Genomic DNA, 18362 nt, shown 5'->3' with positions numbered 1-18362 from the left:
TCCGAAGTTTGTTTACATGGGAGTTACGTGAGTTCAAATGTGACAGATGCAATCGAACTCACGCAACTGACAAAGTATAAACCACCGAGAATTGTCAAACATGACCATCATTCATCATGAGTTCATTCGTGTCGTCATCTTGTAGAACTTAATGGGATGAACATTGTTTACTTTCGACAAGTTTTGATTCGAGCCAACAAATTCCAGCCATGAGCCTATCGTCAATGGACATTTCGACGAGTTTTGATTCGTGTCAATAACAGAGACTCCTCTATATGCACCTTCTTTCACCTCATCTTGACGTTCATCTTTTTCACCGCAAGTATCTTGTTTGTTCGTGTTTGATATTTTTTGTGAACGTTGTTACGGTTTTTACGCTTTAAAATTGTATTGCAAAAGAACTAAATGGAGTATCTTTCCAAAAGTGCTTCATGTTCCTCGGATTCCCATGGCGGATCAAGTATCTATAAAAAACGAGCCAAGCGATCTCTTACTAGTACACGTCGATCTACGGATAGCTCTGATGACAGTGCTGCACTTCTTGGAGTTGCTGGTCCAAGCCGTCAAGGACGTAGTCGACGCCATGTAGAAGTTTCGTCCGATGATGACAGTGACCATTCGGAAGATCTAGACGATCCGATCGATAGTGGATTGCCTACTATGATATTGGAAATGCGAAAAATGGGCGAACAAATCGTCAATGTCTGTAAGGCGTTGAAGAAGACGTTGATTGGAATGAAGCAGCGTAAGAAATCCAGGATTAAAAATAGCCGCAAGGTAAGATGTAACTTGAACGTACAAGGAAAGTGTATCTTGAAATGAATTTGGGTCATGCTACATAATATGTACCAAAAATAAGCGGCCCTTACACTTCAATATTTTTGTCAATACTAGAGAGTATTGACAAAAGTATTGTACGTGTAATGGAATCTTTTATTGACGATGTGAATTTCAAACGGGACTGAAATATTGTAACACTATCGTCAATACTGGTATTGACAAAAATATTGAACGTGTAAGGGACGCTATATCGACGTCAACATTTCATAAGGCATTATATACAATATGCTCATGTTGAGAAAATGGCGTCTGAAAAATTACCTCGTACTTTATATTCCCATTTATGAACAGGAGCTTGATTTAAGATTCAAACAACTCAATGCCGTGCTAAATTAACCATTTTTTCCGAATAATATAACAGATTTATTAAAAAAAAATGTATTTTGAGCGTTTTTTGTAGATAAATGTTTTGGTTCCTTTTGAAACATCGCACTGGTTTTGTGCCCTCTCCCATAATCCCTTTTCGGCGAGACGTTAACTTATAGTGCGTGCGGGTGAGCCCTTTTGTTTATAGCAAATGATTATGTGACGTTTATTTTGATCCCTTTCTTGGTGTTGCGATGTTTTTGTTCCCTTTTCAAGTATAGTCTTTTTCATTAAGAAAAGGGCCCATAAACAAATTTTTCCGTTTTGTTGTTTGGTGTTTATGAGCCGTTAATTTTTGAGGGGAAGTGAAAGGGAACATAAGCAAAACAAGTTATTTTGCTTATGTGCCTTTTCGATAATCCATTATTTCCCCAACAGCTAGGCTTCAGAATCGGCTTATTTAAGGTATGTATAAAGCTTTGTTAGTGTCCATTTGAAGTATTAACCGGAATTGTTTACGTTTTGTTTATCGGCCCATTTGAAATGTTCTCGTCGAATATTGTGTATGTGTTTCACTAGTAGGGGAAAGTGAGGCAATATCAGCATGTTGCCCCTGTTGTCTAAGCTTTTGTAAAAAAATTTAAATTTTTTGTTCACGTGATTTTTTAGCAAATCATCATTAGATGATTTTTTTTATTTTAAATGTATTTGACACGGCTCAATGCGTTAGCACAACTGAGCCGTTGATATTCTGTGTTTTTACAATATATAAAAATAGAAAAACTATCGCTACAGTCTCTTCGTCGGGTCTTATTGACGCATCTTACTGCTGCGTGTTGAGATCCTCTTCCTTGGTGGTGAAATATTAGGTGGGTTGTGTGCCGCACCTTGGGGGTCATTCGGTCCGTCTTCTCTCGTGTTTTAGTTTAAATCCATGTCGTCATCGGTACTGCATTCTCGTCGCTCACGGTCCGATGTTCTTATTTGTTGTTTGTGCTTACGGGTAGCTATTGTGAATCCTTCGTCGGTATTTGATTCATTATTGGTGGTGTTGGTTGTTTGCTGTAATCGTTATTACTTCGATGTTGGTAATGGCATTTGGTTTAGTGGTACTGGGTTCGATCGTTGTTGAGCTGGGGTTAGTGAATATCCGGTCCGCAGTCGTTGGTTTACCAACCGGTTGTGGTTTAGCATATAATGACTGTATACCAGTTTTGGTCGTATCACGTGGAATTTCCTTAGCAGTCTCTGCGCAAGGTTTCCCGTGGTGTAGCGGCTGATCACAATATTGACATGTAGGAATCTGCCCTGGGTACGTGATTATTGTTCGTTGAGAATATTCAACATCTTGAGGTGATGTGCATGTGAAAGTCAAAAAAGAGGGAATAGGTTTTGTCGGACGCATTGTCACCACACGAACACCGTTGCGGAGTCCTGGGAAGAAGTTCCTCCAAGTATCTTCCGTAACACTATTCACCTCTCCCTATTTTGACATGATATATACGTTGGGATACAGTATAAAATGTCATTACATTCGACGTGTTTCATGTTGTTCTGGGAAGCAAATGATTCTGCTTGACTAATGTTTTTGAACATAATCAGTACCGCATGACGTAAATGATGGAATTGCACCCCATTCACTTCTGCTACGTTGAGCTTCATGTTCACTTTCAACATTTGCTCCACTTCACGAATAGATGATCTTACCGGACATTTCGAGAAGTGCTGCAACACAATTTGCTCGCAACAGGACATACTCTTGCTTTGTATTGTCACTCATTGTTTGTTCACGTTTCACACACTAGGTAGAAGGAATCAATTTTTGTCTTTGCAAATAGCAGCGGAGCGATTTCTAGCGTCTGAACTGAGCGAGATGAGAAGCTGAACTGATCATTAGATGATATATTACTTCGAATGAAAAATTAAATCTTAATGCACAAAAAATACAAAAATCTAATTATATAAGCATTCAGTTGACGTATGCGTACGGTAGTTAAAAATTGATGCATCCCTGGAATATTTCACCTATTTTATTATTTACCATTTAAAATGTCAAAATATTTTACGAAGACTGCACTTTCTACAAAAAATTTACCGAAGCAGCTCTACACTGCCGTTTTACGCATAATTGTCCCATGTATATAGGGAATCCCATAGGACATGGGACAATTAAGCTTATAACGCTAGTACAGTATGGGGCAAAATGAGCACCACACAAACATCTACGAGTTTATGCATTAAATTCCAAAAAGTTTATGTGGACGTTTTATACATGAAGCTACTACGAATGATGAAAAATAATATTTGCTCGCGAAAAGTGCTCGCAAAAATATTTCGTGGGCTTAGCGCTGGACTCCAGACTGCAATTTTTATGCTTAGGGATTTGTAGTTTGATTCTGTTGGTTCCTAGAATCTAATAGCAACACGGCGCGTGCTTCAGGTGGTGGATAGAAGCGAAGGGATACCCTGACGAATGGAAGATTGAATTATTTTTGCTGTCAATTCAACTAGATCCAGACCGATGCAGTATCCTATGGTTACATATAACCTAAATTAAATATCATTCAATTTGCCCAATGCATTAAAACTTAAGTCAATTAGCCAAAGTGCTTGGATCATACCAATTTAAACTCAAATCTAAAGTAAACATTCAATTGCACAATGTATTGAGTTTAAAATTTAAGTGAACTATCAAAAGTATTGGGATCATATCAAGTCAAATGTTCAACATGTGCCTAGTAATCTTGAAGAACCGTCATCCACGCGAACCAAACCGTCATATAAAGTGGCTTTGTTCCCAAATATAAACTTTGAATACGTCCCTCCCTTCTTCTACTTCATTTGTCCATTTTGTTTTACTTCTATTAGTTTGCTTTTCCACTACTCATGTAAAGCGCTTCTACTTAATGTCTTTATTTTTTTCTTTTAATTCAGCATGTTCTTTTTCCTTTTATTACTATGTCTTAACTTAGATTCATAATAACACTCACTAACACAATCAATTGCATATTCTCTCATATACACTCATAATATCTCATTCAAAACGTACAAATGCCGCTAGCGTTCTCGATAACACAAACCGGGTCACAAACGCGAACTTGCAATTGCAATCATCTACACATACTCGCGATCTCGCCACCAGCCTACCGCTCGCGCGATCATGAGTCGGTCACGTTAGGAAGTCCCTGCCCTCATTCTTTACAGCCTAGATTCATGTCTTCAGTTGGTCCAATAAAAAAGGAGGCTCATTCATTAGACAACACATTCCATGGAAACGTGACCGAGACTGTAGTGTTATGGGGGAACTCTCTTCTAGTACCTGAACCGTACACTAAAAACTAAGCAACAAATTCACGGTCCGCACGATCATTCAAGAACACACGCGAATATGCATATGACTACACAGTTACAAAATCGAATTTATACACGCGAAATCACATACGTTCTGGCATACGCGACAAACACGTGAACACACAAACGCTTGAGCTTTTTACAATCTTGCACGCACATCTACGGTTGCGGTCTCACAAACTTGATAAAACCACGGGATAAAATGAAATTTTTAACACTTATACATTGGCATCACATAATACATACATTTGCTATCAAACCTTATGGAGAAGCATATTATATTTATTTCTGAACATCTAATAGTAGTACTGTTCAATGCACTTTTTCATCACATTCTGCAGCGCAATTATTCGTCAAGTATGCATCAATTCGTTAACCCTACCCCAACCCACACCCTGTTCCTCTCCCATGGCGTTTTTGTAGTCTGCATGGACCATTCTGCCATTACCTCTCCTATCGCCTTGGACTGACGCGCTCTCATTGCCCCACCAAACGCTGCAAAATGAAGATGAAAATGAAAAGTACTCACAAAGATATTCAGACAAGAAAGGGTTTTTTGAATCTAGTAATTTCAAAAACGCTATACTAAGAATTTCGTAAGAATAATATGTAACAAAATAAATGACAAATAAGATTCTTAGTACTAATAAGAAAAATTAACTTTGTTATGAAATATGTTTGCTGCGACATGATCATTTTACCTTTCAAGATTGCTCATATTGCCCCACAAGCTAAAATAGCTTACCAAAAATATCGGTCATTACATACAATGATTATACAAAGATTTTGAAAATCTTTCAGCACGTGAAGAATATATTTTGTTCTACCAATGGGGAGAAAATTTGCGATTAGGGTTCTCACATTGCCTCACTTTCCCTTATTCTTTCTCCAGCAGAAATTAATTTATAACAGTATTAAAGCATCTTTACCTATATTGGTTTTTATTCAGATATAATATATTCTGAAATTTTCTTTCGTTATAGTTTTATCACAACTCCATAAAATCATCTTCCTATAAAAGAGTATCACATAGGCGACGCAGCAGGAAGAATGTAATATCAAGTGAGGTAGATTCAGAACTGGAAGCTAACAAAGCCTCGGCCGATGTGAGCGTTGCTCAAGAGCATTCATCATCCGGCAGCGTAGATTACACCGATTATATGCTACCTAATGTCAATGAGGAGACAAGTTCTCTGGAAATACCTGTAAACCAGCCGTCGAGCTCTCATTCGACTACCGATCAAGTTGGACAATCTTCCAATGTAACCAATGGCGGTAGTATTAATTACCATTCGAGTAGTTGCAGCGATCGTAGTTTTGGTTGTGACACTACTGCTCCGTCGCAAACACAAAGTATGTCAACTTTTTTGTTAAACGATAATTCTTTGCTGGAAAATTCTCACACAGATGGTTGTGTGATAAACGATGATATTTTTGATTGCGATCTAGATTTTGGAGCAATACCGTCTAACGTTTCGGCTATTTTTGAGAATTTGGGTGCAATAGAAAAATTGGATCAACAACCGCAATCTGATAATATCCCACAATTAGGAGAAGTACAGACCCAACATGACAGTTCGAATGACGATGTAATTTTCGTCAGCTCAAGTATCCGCAAACAGAAAACATGTTCAATCACGGAAATCAAACCAGACCCGGACGGTAACGCCCTAGGTCGAGTTAAGCAGTCCTCAAAGACTCTAGATTCATGGTTAATCCGAGGAGAGCCTGTAGGCTCAGGTACTCGGCAATGTGTCCAAGTAGCATCAATAAAGCTACCTCGCAATGAAGAAGCAGACACGAATTTATCGGAACTAAATTCACCCGTTGTGACTGCCGAACTCCCTACAAGATCAGTTTTATCAGCAGACGAAAACATTTCACATGGCGAAGAAAACAAATCAAATGTGATCGAACCTGCTTCTGAAGGCATGTCGAGTTCAAAGTCACCGATAGATACGGCCAATTGTCATAAGTCTAGTTTGAACCAAGAACCAGACAGCAGTTACAGCGTTCATCTTAATCAAAACTTTAGCACTAGCAAGAGCTCGCAAGAAGAGAGCAACGATGTGAGACTGATGAAAAAAGATATTGAGCAGCGCCTGCGTGTAAATGATCTTTCGTGGGCAACTCAACGTGCCATTCGCGAAGAGAACTCTCGGATTAAAAAAGTTACGCGCAATAACGATCGTTTACAACAACAGCTGATTCGGTACAAAAATGCAATGCCAACCAATCAGCTGATCTTAGATTACGACAAAGATAGAAAAATGTTTATCCGTGTACATCCGGAGTTGGTAATAAAAATGAAATCCCACCAAAAAGATGGGGTTAAGTTCATGTACGATTGTTGTTACGGAAATATTGCTGATGTTAAGAGCACAAATGGTTCGGGTTGTATATTGGCACATTGCATGGGCCTAGGAAAAACATTCCAAGTTATAGCACTAATCAATACGGTGATTAGCTACCCGCAATTGAAAACCAGGCGAATAATTGTGGTATGTCCGAAGAGTACGGTCATGAATTGGGTCCAAGAGATTCACAACTGGTTGGGTGGTATTCAGAATATTGTTAAATTGAATGCATTTTTTTTACCCGATACCTCGTAAGTATCAAAAAGTTTTGTTTCGAGTATGTTTATAATAAAATAGATTTTTTTCTCAGCTCTATCCAAAAGAAAATAGAAGTACTTCGAAGCTACCACAAGCTGTCGGCAGGGGACGCAAATATTCTAATTATCGGCTACGAAGCATACCGTGCTCTGATTTTCTACGATGCCGCAAACAAGCATGGTAAGCTACATTCAGAATCCGTACGAGCTGAGGTACGTCAGTACTTGATCAACCCGGGCCCGGAACTAATTATTCTTGATGAAGGTCACGTTATCAAGAATCGTAAGTCACAAACAAACCTAGCAGTATCCGAAGTGGCAACTAAGAGACGAATCATTCTTACCGGAACACCCATTCAAAATAATCTTAATGAATACTTTTGTATGGTAAGTTTCGTAAAACCGGCTTTCCTGGGCAACGAAAAAGAATTCAACGAACAGTACGCCAAACCAATCAGGGATGGTCAGCATAAGGATTCCAACACTCAGGATATTCGTTTAATGAAAACCAAATCGTATATCCTGCACAAGCGCTTGGCCAACTTTGTTCAACGAAAAGAATTCTCCGTACTCAAGGACTCGCTACCTCAGAAGTTTGAATACGTGCTGTATGTGCCGCTAACTCCAGTTCAAGAGCACTTATACGAGCAGTACCTGAAGCGGAATCCCTTCCGAAAGGATGTGGGAGGCTTCAATTTGTTGGAAGATTATACATTCCTACGAAAAATTTGGACTCACCCGATAGTGCTAGAGCGGGCTTGGGAGACTGCCTTGAAGGTAAGTGATAAGGAAAAGACGAGATACACCTACGTTTAACATTTAAAGGACGTTTACTGCCCATAATCTATCGTGAGACTAGAATGTCATGAATTATGTACACATAGCACGCTCTAGAGATTCTGATATCGATTATCTATTACCAATCTAAATAATTTAGGCATACGAGATTAATTATACATCCCAAATTCGTAGAAGAGAGCTGCTTAAGCGACTCGTTTAAAGTGAATCTGAGGAAAAATTTCTTTTGGGTATAAGTAGCAATGAGAGATACTCTTCTAATAGCTTGGTCACGTTTATATTTTTCTCACCTCACCTAATTTATTTATTTGATCTTCAGCAGATACCGTACATATTAAGTGTAAATGAGAAAAAATTGTTTTTATCCAAGTTTTTATCAACTAAGGAGAAATACCTATAGGGGTTTGCTCAGGAACACAATTAGTGTCTTCGTTTTTGGAGCTAGTGTCTATCCGATGCTAGCTTAGTCTGGTCACTAAATCAGTGTCGGATTCTGATGAGACGAAGTCGAATCGCAAATTCCATAACTAATTTAGTTATAGATTTTGAGCCCTTTACGCACAAATGTGGTTTTGAGCAATTTTCTCCATAGTGGAGAAAAATAGTTTTTACCCGAATTTTTCTCCACTAAGTAGAAATATAGCATAATGCGTCTTGATAAGACCGCACCCTACTTCTCATTTAGTTATTTAGTTATAAGTTTTAAAGTCGAATCACCCGAGATAAAATAACACCATGATCAGTTCTTTCAATCACTATACAATTTATAGGGGGGGGGGGGGGTGGGCGTGGCGTAGTTGGTAAATCGATTGCCTTGTACGCAGCGCACCTGGGTTCGAGTCCCGACCCCGCACATAGGGTTAGAAATTTTTCACAAGAGATTTTTCTAACCCGAAGAGGCGAATGACTTTAAGGTTAAAACCTCTATAATCGAAATAAAAGAAAAAAAAAAATTTATAGGGGACACACATTTTAATATGGACTTAATTCTTCATTACAGAAAAAAGGTCACGTCCCAAAGCGCCGGACAGGTCTTCGAGGTCATGCTAGCCCTGACGAAGATGACGATGACGTTGACAATGCTCGCTCGATCACCAACATCTGGTGGAAGCAAATCATCAGCTCGGATGACCTGGAATCACTCTTCCCAAGCAACAAAATGCTGTTATTGTTCGAGATCCTCAAAATATGTCAAGAGCGACGCGAAAAGTGTTTAATTTTTTCAGGTTTTGTCATGGTTCTGAACATGGTCGAACATTTCATGAAAAGTATTCATGAGCAGAATCGAAATCCAAAAGCTCGATCATATGGATTGTCGAGGTTTCAAGGTCCCTGGCGACCAGGAGTCGATTATTACCGTATAGATGGCGGCACACCAATGTCCAGTCGACAAGATATGATCACTAAATTCAATGATCCCCAAAACCATGTGACTCGTACTTTTCTCATATCCACCAAAGCTGGTGGATTGGGCATTAATCTTGTCGGTGCAAACCGAGTTATCATTCTTGATACTTCATGGAATCCAGCTACTGATCAGCAAGGAATTTTCAGGGTCTATCGTCTAGGCCAACAGAAAACATGTTATATTTACCGGTTGCTAGCGCTTGTATGTATGAACATAAAACCTTTTTGAATACATCTGTTAATAATGTTTCCACTCTTAGCACACGATGGAAGAGAAGGTATACTCAAGGGCAGTAACCAAACAGGCGATGAGTCATCGTGTGGCCGACAAGAAGCAGGTTGATCGTAACTACAACATGGCCGAGCTTGAAGAGCTTTACCACTTCGAACGCATTAATCTGGCTGCACGTCCGAATCTTGCCCCCGCAGAAGACGATATGCTGTCTACACTGTTGTTAAGGCACGACAGCCTCATTTACCGATACCACACGCACGAACAAATGCTGGAAAACAAAACAGAGCAGGATTTGACCGATTTGGAAAAAGAAGTGGCTTGGACTGAATTCAAGAAAAAAGGGCTTGGTCCAGACGATGATCCTATTGGCGACTTAGGCAAATCGGATTCTCATCTATCGGAGGCTGATATCGATATGGAGCTTAGAAACATTTTTGAGAAAGCCTGCACAGCTAATACAAACGATACCGATCATTTCACTACCAGTTTAGAACCTATTGTTATTCCACCAAAACAGCCGGTGTTCAAGGCCGTCGACGACAAGTTGCTAGCAAAGGCGAAGGAAATAAACACATACAAAGAATTGATGAAAACTACCAGCCCAAATACGCAATTAAGTGTTGACAAACACCATTTAGAGCCTGAGAGGGCGGTTCTCTTCCAAACTATAAAGCCTGAGATAGACACCTTGTTTTCGCACGTTTCTGAAGTGGATAACTTTTCGGCGGTTGGACGTGGTGAATTTTCAGACGTAATGGCTGAATTGAAAGAGCCAGTTTTTAAGAAACCACCCTATCAGCCCAGTAACTGCTGTCAGAAGACATTTGAAAAGTCTTCAGAGAAAGCAGATGTTTTGATCAAAATGTCAGCTTCGGAAACTGCATTAGCAGCAGATACAAACAACAATTCAGTGTTCCCATGTGTTGTACGATCCCCGTTAAACGATGTTCTCTTCGAAAAACCTCCAAGCATAATCGGTGAAATTATACAAAGATCATTGTCAACATTTCAGAAAAGCAGAATGATCGGTAATAGTCAGAGAAGAGAGTCGAAGGTGACCGATCCTTTACCTGACAGGCATTTGAACGTCGAATCGCACACCACGAAAACCAGTCTAGCTTCAGATACTCTTGGTAGAATGTTGAACCCAGCAGGAACGATACGAGGCTTGAAAAGAAAATGGTCTGCTGTGGACCATCCAAGAAGATTGCTGAAGAAATTCAAGGTAAACCACAATGTTTTGATACCACGTGCTTATTGGAGTAGGTGTTTACTATCCTTCGAAGATACCCACACGGTATCGTAAATTTGAAAAGAAAAAAAACATCTACATTATCCAATCTTTATTTAAAGGACAATAATATAATCGAAACAGAAAGAAAAGGATCGTTTAACAAAAAAAACCAAGTTAAATAACGCCCTACAACTTTCTACTTTTTTTCGCAACTAAATCTTCAATTGTGGTGCAAGACTAGAATCATATAGACTACAAACAAATAAATTAAATTATTATGAACATTCTAAAGACCTTCTGAAGCTTTCTTACTGCGCAGGATACAGCTATACAAAATAGATTGAAATGTTCTATTGTTGATATATTTCATTTATTTATTCTTTCTATTTGCAGAATGTCACCACAGATTTGAAGCAACACGATGAAGGGTACGTAGTATGTTTTTTAATTTATTTGTTTCCTCAAAAAAAATCCTAGCGTGCTCATATTCCCGTTTAAGACCGTTTCAAGTATATATGACACATTCTTTCGTGACGTTGCAACGATTTGACGATTCTTCATTCCATAAATATGTTATATTTGTATGAAATGAACGCCCACATTAAAACTTATTACAGATTCGGAAAGTAGACAAAATTTCACAAAAGATTCAACAAAAATAAACTGAATATACTGGAAGAGGATTGTTTTATGACCGATAATGTAACGTGACGTTGCAACGCGTCACAAATTAGAACTTTCAATGTATTTCTATAAAAGTCAAAATATCTGCTCTATAAGATTTTTTTATGTGGAAAAAATCTTCTGTGATGTATTTCTAAATAGCATACGAATAACTAGGTGTCATTAAATGTTTTTTATTGTTTGGTGTCTTATTAAGCATATTTTAACTTTCGTGACTTTACAACGCTCTTTTCTGAGAAAAGCGATATCTCATTGCATTGTAACGTCACGAAAATCTTCAACTTTTCTATAACTCTATAAGTTACGCTGGTGCTATTTTTTTGGGTGAAATTTTAAATATTTATCACATTTGGCCTTAATGATAATTTACTCGATTAACAATATGGGGTTCCCTCGGCTTGATATTGTACCTTGACGTGGTTCGGGGGCTTTTCCTCCAAAGCAGTATTACAGTGATGATAAGCTACATTGTGATCAAATTTAGTATTTAACTTGGCGACCTTTATTACCCACTTATGCCATTATTATCATTGTACATTATTGTCAAATAATGTACAATGTGGGTTTGGAACCAAGTACACTCTGGAGGCCCCTTGGGCTTAGCGACGAGCCCCGACCTGGGATTCTCCTATTTTTGGACTGTACCATGTCAGGGCTCCCGAAGATGACAATATACCAAACAATCTTTGACAGCCCTACGCGATAACTCATGCACACCTACATTTAACTCCATTTATTCTATTCTATTCTAACCCTTATGTTCATGCAAGTTCTTTGATGTGTCCACGTACCGGGAATTTTCTAGCACACGCGGCGGGAGGTGATATCGGCGGAACAAATTACACGCGGCACGATTTAGTGGATATCAAAACTCTTTAATTGTCGAGAAAGAATGTAGTGAATATAAATAGGTTAAGAAAGACTCGACTGCTTTCGATAACGTTTTATTACTGACTAACTGCTCTGGTATTTTCTACATCTGTAGGTAGTAAGTTTCAGTGGCACGATCATACGATCGGCAATCAAAAGGCCTTTTTGCTTATCATCTATATGTGTAACGATAGATAGGTAAAGCGCAATGAGAAAGGTATCTTCTAATCATACGGCTGAGCGAGAAGACAACTGATACTGTGTTGTGGAACATATGGTGGTTCTAAAACTACTAATAATTATTTTTGCCGCAACATAGCCGGCCGCCTTGAAATCCATGAGATTTCAATATCAAATTCTATCATTGTTGTTTCTAACACTAACTAATTCAATATATCTTATTTTCTATCGGTATTTACGTTTGCAAACAATTGAAAACCGACTCAATCACTAGGTGAGCCTCCTGCTTCTCTGGAACGGTGGTTATTGGTTGAATGTTGGTCTGGATTTACTGTCCTGGATGACATGGGTGTTGACCGCAAACACGGTGCTGACGAACGGTACGAGAGATGATGTCATGGCGAATCACACTGCTGGAATTTTCGCCATCTATGATGTGCATGGTGTCTCGTCTAGCGGCTGTCCTCGACAGCCTTGGATGGAACTGGTGCCCTTCGTCTGTGAAAAAGATGTGGTGCTTTTTTATATGAATTTATGAACATTACAGTATCTTGCCTGGAGCGGAGGCCCCCGGGCCTCCGCGGCCGCCTTCCTTGGCGGTGACGATGGATGGATGAAGAGCTCGTGCTGGTTTCCTACTCTCGAGTAACACCTTGATTGACGAATATCAGGCTGAATCGAAGAGGGTGATCAATCCTCTTGGCTGGTTGGTAGGTTGGTTGAGACGTCGTTGTACCTCGGTGAGAAGAATATTAGCTTGGTTCTAGCTGGCGGACGCAAAACTAATCGATAGCATGGTGCTATAGTACACTGGCGACTGGGCCAGCATCGTAAAGAGGGTAACGTAGACAGGACCGTACATCATGCACATATACTTCGTGATTCGACCTTCACCTTACATGCATTGTATACTTTGGAGATGGAAGATTTGGGGATGTGTAAAGATCGATGTGTCTCGACGACAGACTTCAGAAGAACTCATTCCGGGGTCACCGGAATGGTGACGAAACAGCAACTATGGAGTATGAAACTAGGATTACTTTTTTGAAATTCTTTATAAACACAACACTTAACTGGAAAGCGGAGGTCTCTAGCGGACCTCCGCTAGTGCCGAAGCACCGTCGTAAACGAGCTACAGCCCGCCATTCGTCGACATCGCGTTGTCCCTTATAGGAAGAACGCATATCTTGGTAATTCCTCGTTTGTAGATTCCGTCCTGGGTGCGAACATTAACGACACGTATGTTGTTATCTGGTCCTCTAACGATATCGGTGACACGGCCAAGATGCCATCTGAGTGGTGGTAAACGTTCGTCCATCAGGAGTACCATGGTTCCAACTGCAATGTTATCCCGTTGTCTCGTCCATTTGGTCCGATTGTGTAAATCAGATAAGTAGAGTGTTGTCCATTTCTCCCACAGCATCTGAACATAGTGTTGAGCCCTTTGCCAGGAAGATAAGCGATTTGTGGGCACACTGTCTAAATTAGGCTCTGCTATGGCAGTCAACGGACGTTGTACAAGAAAATGCCCTGGAGTCAAGGCTTCAAAGTCGTTCGGGTCGTTACTTATTGGTGTAATCGGTCTAGAGTTCAAAACTGCTTCTACTTGTGTTATAACAGTTTGAAACTCGTCGAATTGTAGTGTCCGTGGTCCGACTGTCTTCTTCAATGCAGTTTTGAAGCTCTTTACGGCAGCTTCCCATAGCCCACCAAAGTTGGGCGTTCTAGCAGGGATGAACTTAAATTCAATCCGTTCTACGGCTGTGTCTCTCGTTATCACGTGTTGAAACTGTTGACCTTCAAAGAGCCTTCGTAGTTCATCTAGCTCTCGATTGGCTCCCACAAAGTTTTTCGCGTTGTCACACATGATGACTGTTGGATGCCCTCGCCGGGCTACAAAGCGCTTAAGCGCTGCTAAGAACGCTTCTGTAGTCAAATCTTGCACCAGTTCTAGATGTACCGCTTTTGTGACTAGGCAGACGAATATGGACACGAAACACTTCTTAGGGCTGCTCCGACGATTAGCATAGGAGAATAAAAACGGTCCACAGTAGTCCACACCGACATGAAGAAAAGGTGGTGCTGGTGTTACTCTTTCTGCTGCTAGGTCCGCCATTAACTGATCTAGAGGTCGTGGCCTTGCGCGAAAGCACGAGATGCAGCCATGTATCAATTTCCGAGCTAAATCCCGAATTCGCGTTGGCCAGTATCGTTCTCTAACGCGCGCAATGAGTAGCTGTTGTCCAGCATGGTATAGCTTCGTGTGATAGTGGGCGAGTATCAACATTGCAAGAGGATGATTGTGGTGAATTATCATCGGATGTTTTCTACTATCTGACACAGGCGCATCCCTCAGCCGGCCGCCAACACGCATGATGCCGTCTACTAACCTTGGACGTAACGAACAGATTTTTGATGACTCCCGAACCTCATCATTTCTTGCCAAATCGAGCAGTTCCTGGCTGAAGCTTTCTCGCTGGGACAGTTGGACTAAATGAATAACAGCCTTATCATACTCCTCTGTACTGATCAGTCCAATCATTCTACTGCCTCTGTTGATTTCTGTCGCATTATATCGGAACCGACGAATGAGTGCAACTATGCGAATGAGTTTTGGGAACGATGAATATAAGGAAAATATTTCGCTTGGAGGTTGTGCTTGCAGAGCTAATGACACCACACTACGTTCTTCTAAAACGGCTGATTCGAACTGTTTGAAGTTGACATCATCGTTCACAGGCCACGTAGGAGTTTCTTGACGCATCCATAGCGGACCATCGAACCAGATTGCCTGATACTGGAGCTGCGCCGGAGTCATTCCACGGGATAAAATATCTGCTGGGTTTTCAGTACCAGGTACATGATGCCAAACGCCGCATCTTGTGATATGCTGTATTTCAGACACCCTGTTCCCAACGAAGGCTTGCCAACGTGATGGCGACGAAGCTAACCAGCACTGGACAATTTTGGAATCTGTCCAGAAATGTGGCATCGTAGTAGTTGGGATGTTGCTTCTGAACCCTTGGAATAGATGACTGAGTAACAGCGCCGATGACAGTTCCAGTCGAGGTATTGATTGCTTACGTTTGTTTCGCTTTGGTTCATCGAGTGGAGCAACTCTTGACTTTGACATTAGCAGGCGTACCGCAACAGATCCGTCGGAGGAGACGCAACGAAGGTAAAGGCATGCTCCATACGCCCTTTCCGAAGCATCACAAAAGCCGTGCAGTTCGACACTTACACAATCGTGGCATGGTCCAACCCATCGTGGCACAGTCAGGGAATCGAGAGCGATCAGGTTTCGCCTATATTCTTGCCAAAAGTCTTGGCATTCCTCCATAAGTGGTTCATCCCATTTGCAATTTAGCTTCCACAGCGTTTGGATAAATATTTTAGCTTGAACTATAACAGGACCGACAAGTCCAAGCGGATCGAAGAGTTTAGATGCGTCGGACAAAATAACTCGCTTGGTAATGATGGCCGCTGTGTTCCACCTCGGAACTTCGAAGCGGAAACAGTCTGTGCATGGTTCCCACGCAAGCCCCAAAGTTTTTACAGTGGATGTGGATGAATCTAATTCGAGAATATCTCTATGATCTCGGAGGCCTGCTGGAAGATCTGCCAAGATCTCTTGACAATTCGAATTCCATTTTCGAAGAATAAATCCTGCGCTGTCTAGCAAGTTGTTCATTTCCCTTATCAAGCTCCTTCCTTCCTTCACGCTACTAACACCGGTGATCATGTCATCCACATAAAAATCCTTTTTAAGAACCTTAGCAGCTACAGGATGTGATTTGTCTCCGTCTTCTGCCAGCCTTTGCAAACAGCGAGTGGCAAGATATGGTGCTGCTGAGGTCCCGTACGTAACAGTTGTCAATTCAAATGTTTGAATTGGATCATTTTCTGATTCTCTCCAGATGATGCGTTGCAATCCTTGATCAGATTGTTGTACATTAATCATGCGATACATCTTGGCTATGTCAGCTACGAGTGCCAAACGATGCATCCGGAAACGAATTATGATTGACATCAGGTCATCTTGGACAACGGGACCAACCATTAAACCGTCATTGAGTGCGATTCCAGTGGATGTCCGAGAAGAGGCGTCGAAAACGACACGTAATTTAGTCGTCGTGCTGTCCGGTTTTAATACGGCATGGTGTGGCAGATAATAAACTGGTCCGGGTGCCACGGCTTGATCGTCAACCTTTCGCATGTGACCCATGTACTGGTACTCCCGAATAAACTCACAGTACAAGGTCTTCATTTCAGGATTCGTTGCGAACCGCCTCTCTAAACTCATGAAGCGTCGAAGTGCTGAAGCTTTAGAGTCACCCAGCTTTTGGATGACATAATCTTTTTTCGGCAGGGTCACTACGAAACGCCCTGTATCGTCTCTTGTAGTCGTTTGTTCAAAGATTTCCTCACACCGTGTTTCTTCGATCGAATATGTACTTTTCACTTGACAGGATTCCAATTCCCAAAATTTGGTCACTTGGTCCTGGAGAGCTGTAGTCGAACACAGATATACAGCTGCTGTGGACAAAGCAGATGTCGAATCGGTAAGTCGACCGGAAACGATCCATCCGAAAACAGTATTTTGTAGCGTAGGTCCTTGTTCCCAGAGTTTCCTTTTTCCGTCCAATAACAGATCGAGATAGTACTCTGCACCGATTATCATATCGATTTCTGCTGCTTTGTTGAAATCCGGATCAGCCAAAATGATTTCGTTCGGTACATTCCACTGATAGATTTCGAAATCTTCGCATGGCAATGGTACGGTTAGTTTTGAAAGAACATTGAATCGTATGTCCTCCTGGAACTCCGAGATTTCGTTTAATCGTGGATTGATCGTTGCACGCACAGCTTGCTTAGACACACCTCCCGATCCTCCAATTCCTTGGATAGACAAGTAGTCACAAAACTCCTTCAATTTGAGCTTCCGACAGAAGCTAGTAGTTACAAAACAATATTGGGAGCACGAATCGAGCAATGCTCTGGCCAAAATCGTGTTTCCATACGCATCGCTAACTCACACAAGTGCAGTTGACAGCAGCACTTGACGTGTAATTGACTTATTGGAGGCTTGAAGTGTGACTGTGTGCTTGGTGGAGAAGGGTTGACCAGTGGCTGGCCTTGGGTGAGTGCTATGCGAATGTGGATTGACAACTGTTAAGGTGATGGTGGATGGTGTATTTGTGTTTGTGGGTGTGGGTGTGGCTGTGACTGTGTTCTGAGTCGGAGTTTGCAACGTCTGCTGATGATTGTCAGTTGGGGGTCGTCTCGACTTTTGTTTTTCATTTCCACTGTTCGCTGAAGCGTTTGACGGATGAAGCAACGTGTGATGCCTCCTACCGCAATTACGGCACATTCCTCTTGTACAGTTGCGGGCTAGGTGTCCACCTGACAAACAGTTCACACATAAACCATGTTTACGTACCGAATCATAACGTTCTGACACACTCAAATTTTGGAATCGTTTGCATATGAATGCTGAGTGGGACGGTTCTGAACAGAAGCTACAACGTCCAGATGTTGATGGATGGCTCACACCAAACCGTGGCCTTTTGTTATCGGCTATTGGTGGGAGAATGTTATGTCCAACAGATTGGAGAACTGCACAATGATTTCTGAGAAAGGTAATCAAATCTTCATAAGCTGGGACCTCTTTGGAGTTGTGGTGTGTTTCCCATAATCTAAGAGTAACAGGATCCAACCTCGCGCAGAGCATGTGAACAAGGATAGTACTCCAGCCAGCTGTCTCTTGTCCCAGTTTTTCGAGCATTTGCAGATTCTTATCAAATTCACTTAGAACGTGGTTTAGGGATTCGAAATTTTCTCTC

At 41.1% G+C, this 18362-nt stretch overlaps 2 protein-coding genes across 2 annotated transcripts in view; both read left to right on the top strand.

Moving 5' to 3' along the window:
- The first annotated feature begins 405 nt into the window (after positions 1 to 405).
- On the top strand, positions 406 to 10306 carry LOC131679824 (transcriptional regulator ATRX homolog). The gene is made up of 6 exons (XM_058960572.1): positions 406 to 777; positions 5481 to 7105; positions 7165 to 7888; positions 8910 to 9518; positions 9577 to 10203; positions 10262 to 10306. The coding sequence occupies exons 1-6, from the start codon at positions 406 to 408 to the stop codon at positions 10304 to 10306; spliced, it is 4002 nt and encodes a 1333-aa protein (XP_058816555.1).
- LOC131681581 (uncharacterized) overlaps positions 10230 to 18362 on the top strand; it is a 28341-nt gene continuing 20208 nt past the window's right edge. The window contains exons 1-2 of the mRNA XM_058962449.1: positions 10230 to 10776; positions 11179 to 11213. Coding sequence (XP_058818432.1) covers positions 10306 to 10776; positions 11179 to 11213 — 506 coding nt within the window. The 5' untranslated portion in view covers positions 10230 to 10305. The remainder of the gene's footprint in view (positions 10777 to 11178; positions 11214 to 18362) is intronic.

The sequence above is a fragment of the Topomyia yanbarensis genome, chromosome 2, assembly GCF_030247195.1.
Source record: "Topomyia yanbarensis strain Yona2022 chromosome 2, ASM3024719v1, whole genome shotgun sequence".
Lineage (NCBI taxonomy): Eukaryota > Metazoa > Arthropoda > Insecta > Diptera > Culicidae > Topomyia > Topomyia yanbarensis.
Note: the sequence above shows the minus strand (reverse complement) of the source record. Positions and strands in the feature narration are given on the sequence as shown.

Coding starts and splice junctions, on each gene's coding strand:
- LOC131679824 (XM_058960572.1), top strand. CDS start 406: ATGGAGTATCTTTCCAAAAGTGCTTCATGTTCCTCGGATTCCCATGGC. Junction 778..5,480: donor GGATTAAAAATAGCCGCAAG/GTAAGATGTAAC, acceptor CTTTCGTTATAG/TTTTATCACAACTCCATAAA. Junction 7,106..7,164: donor TTTTTTTTACCCGATACCTC/GTAAGTATCAAA, acceptor TTTTTTTCTCAG/CTCTATCCAAAAGAAAATAG.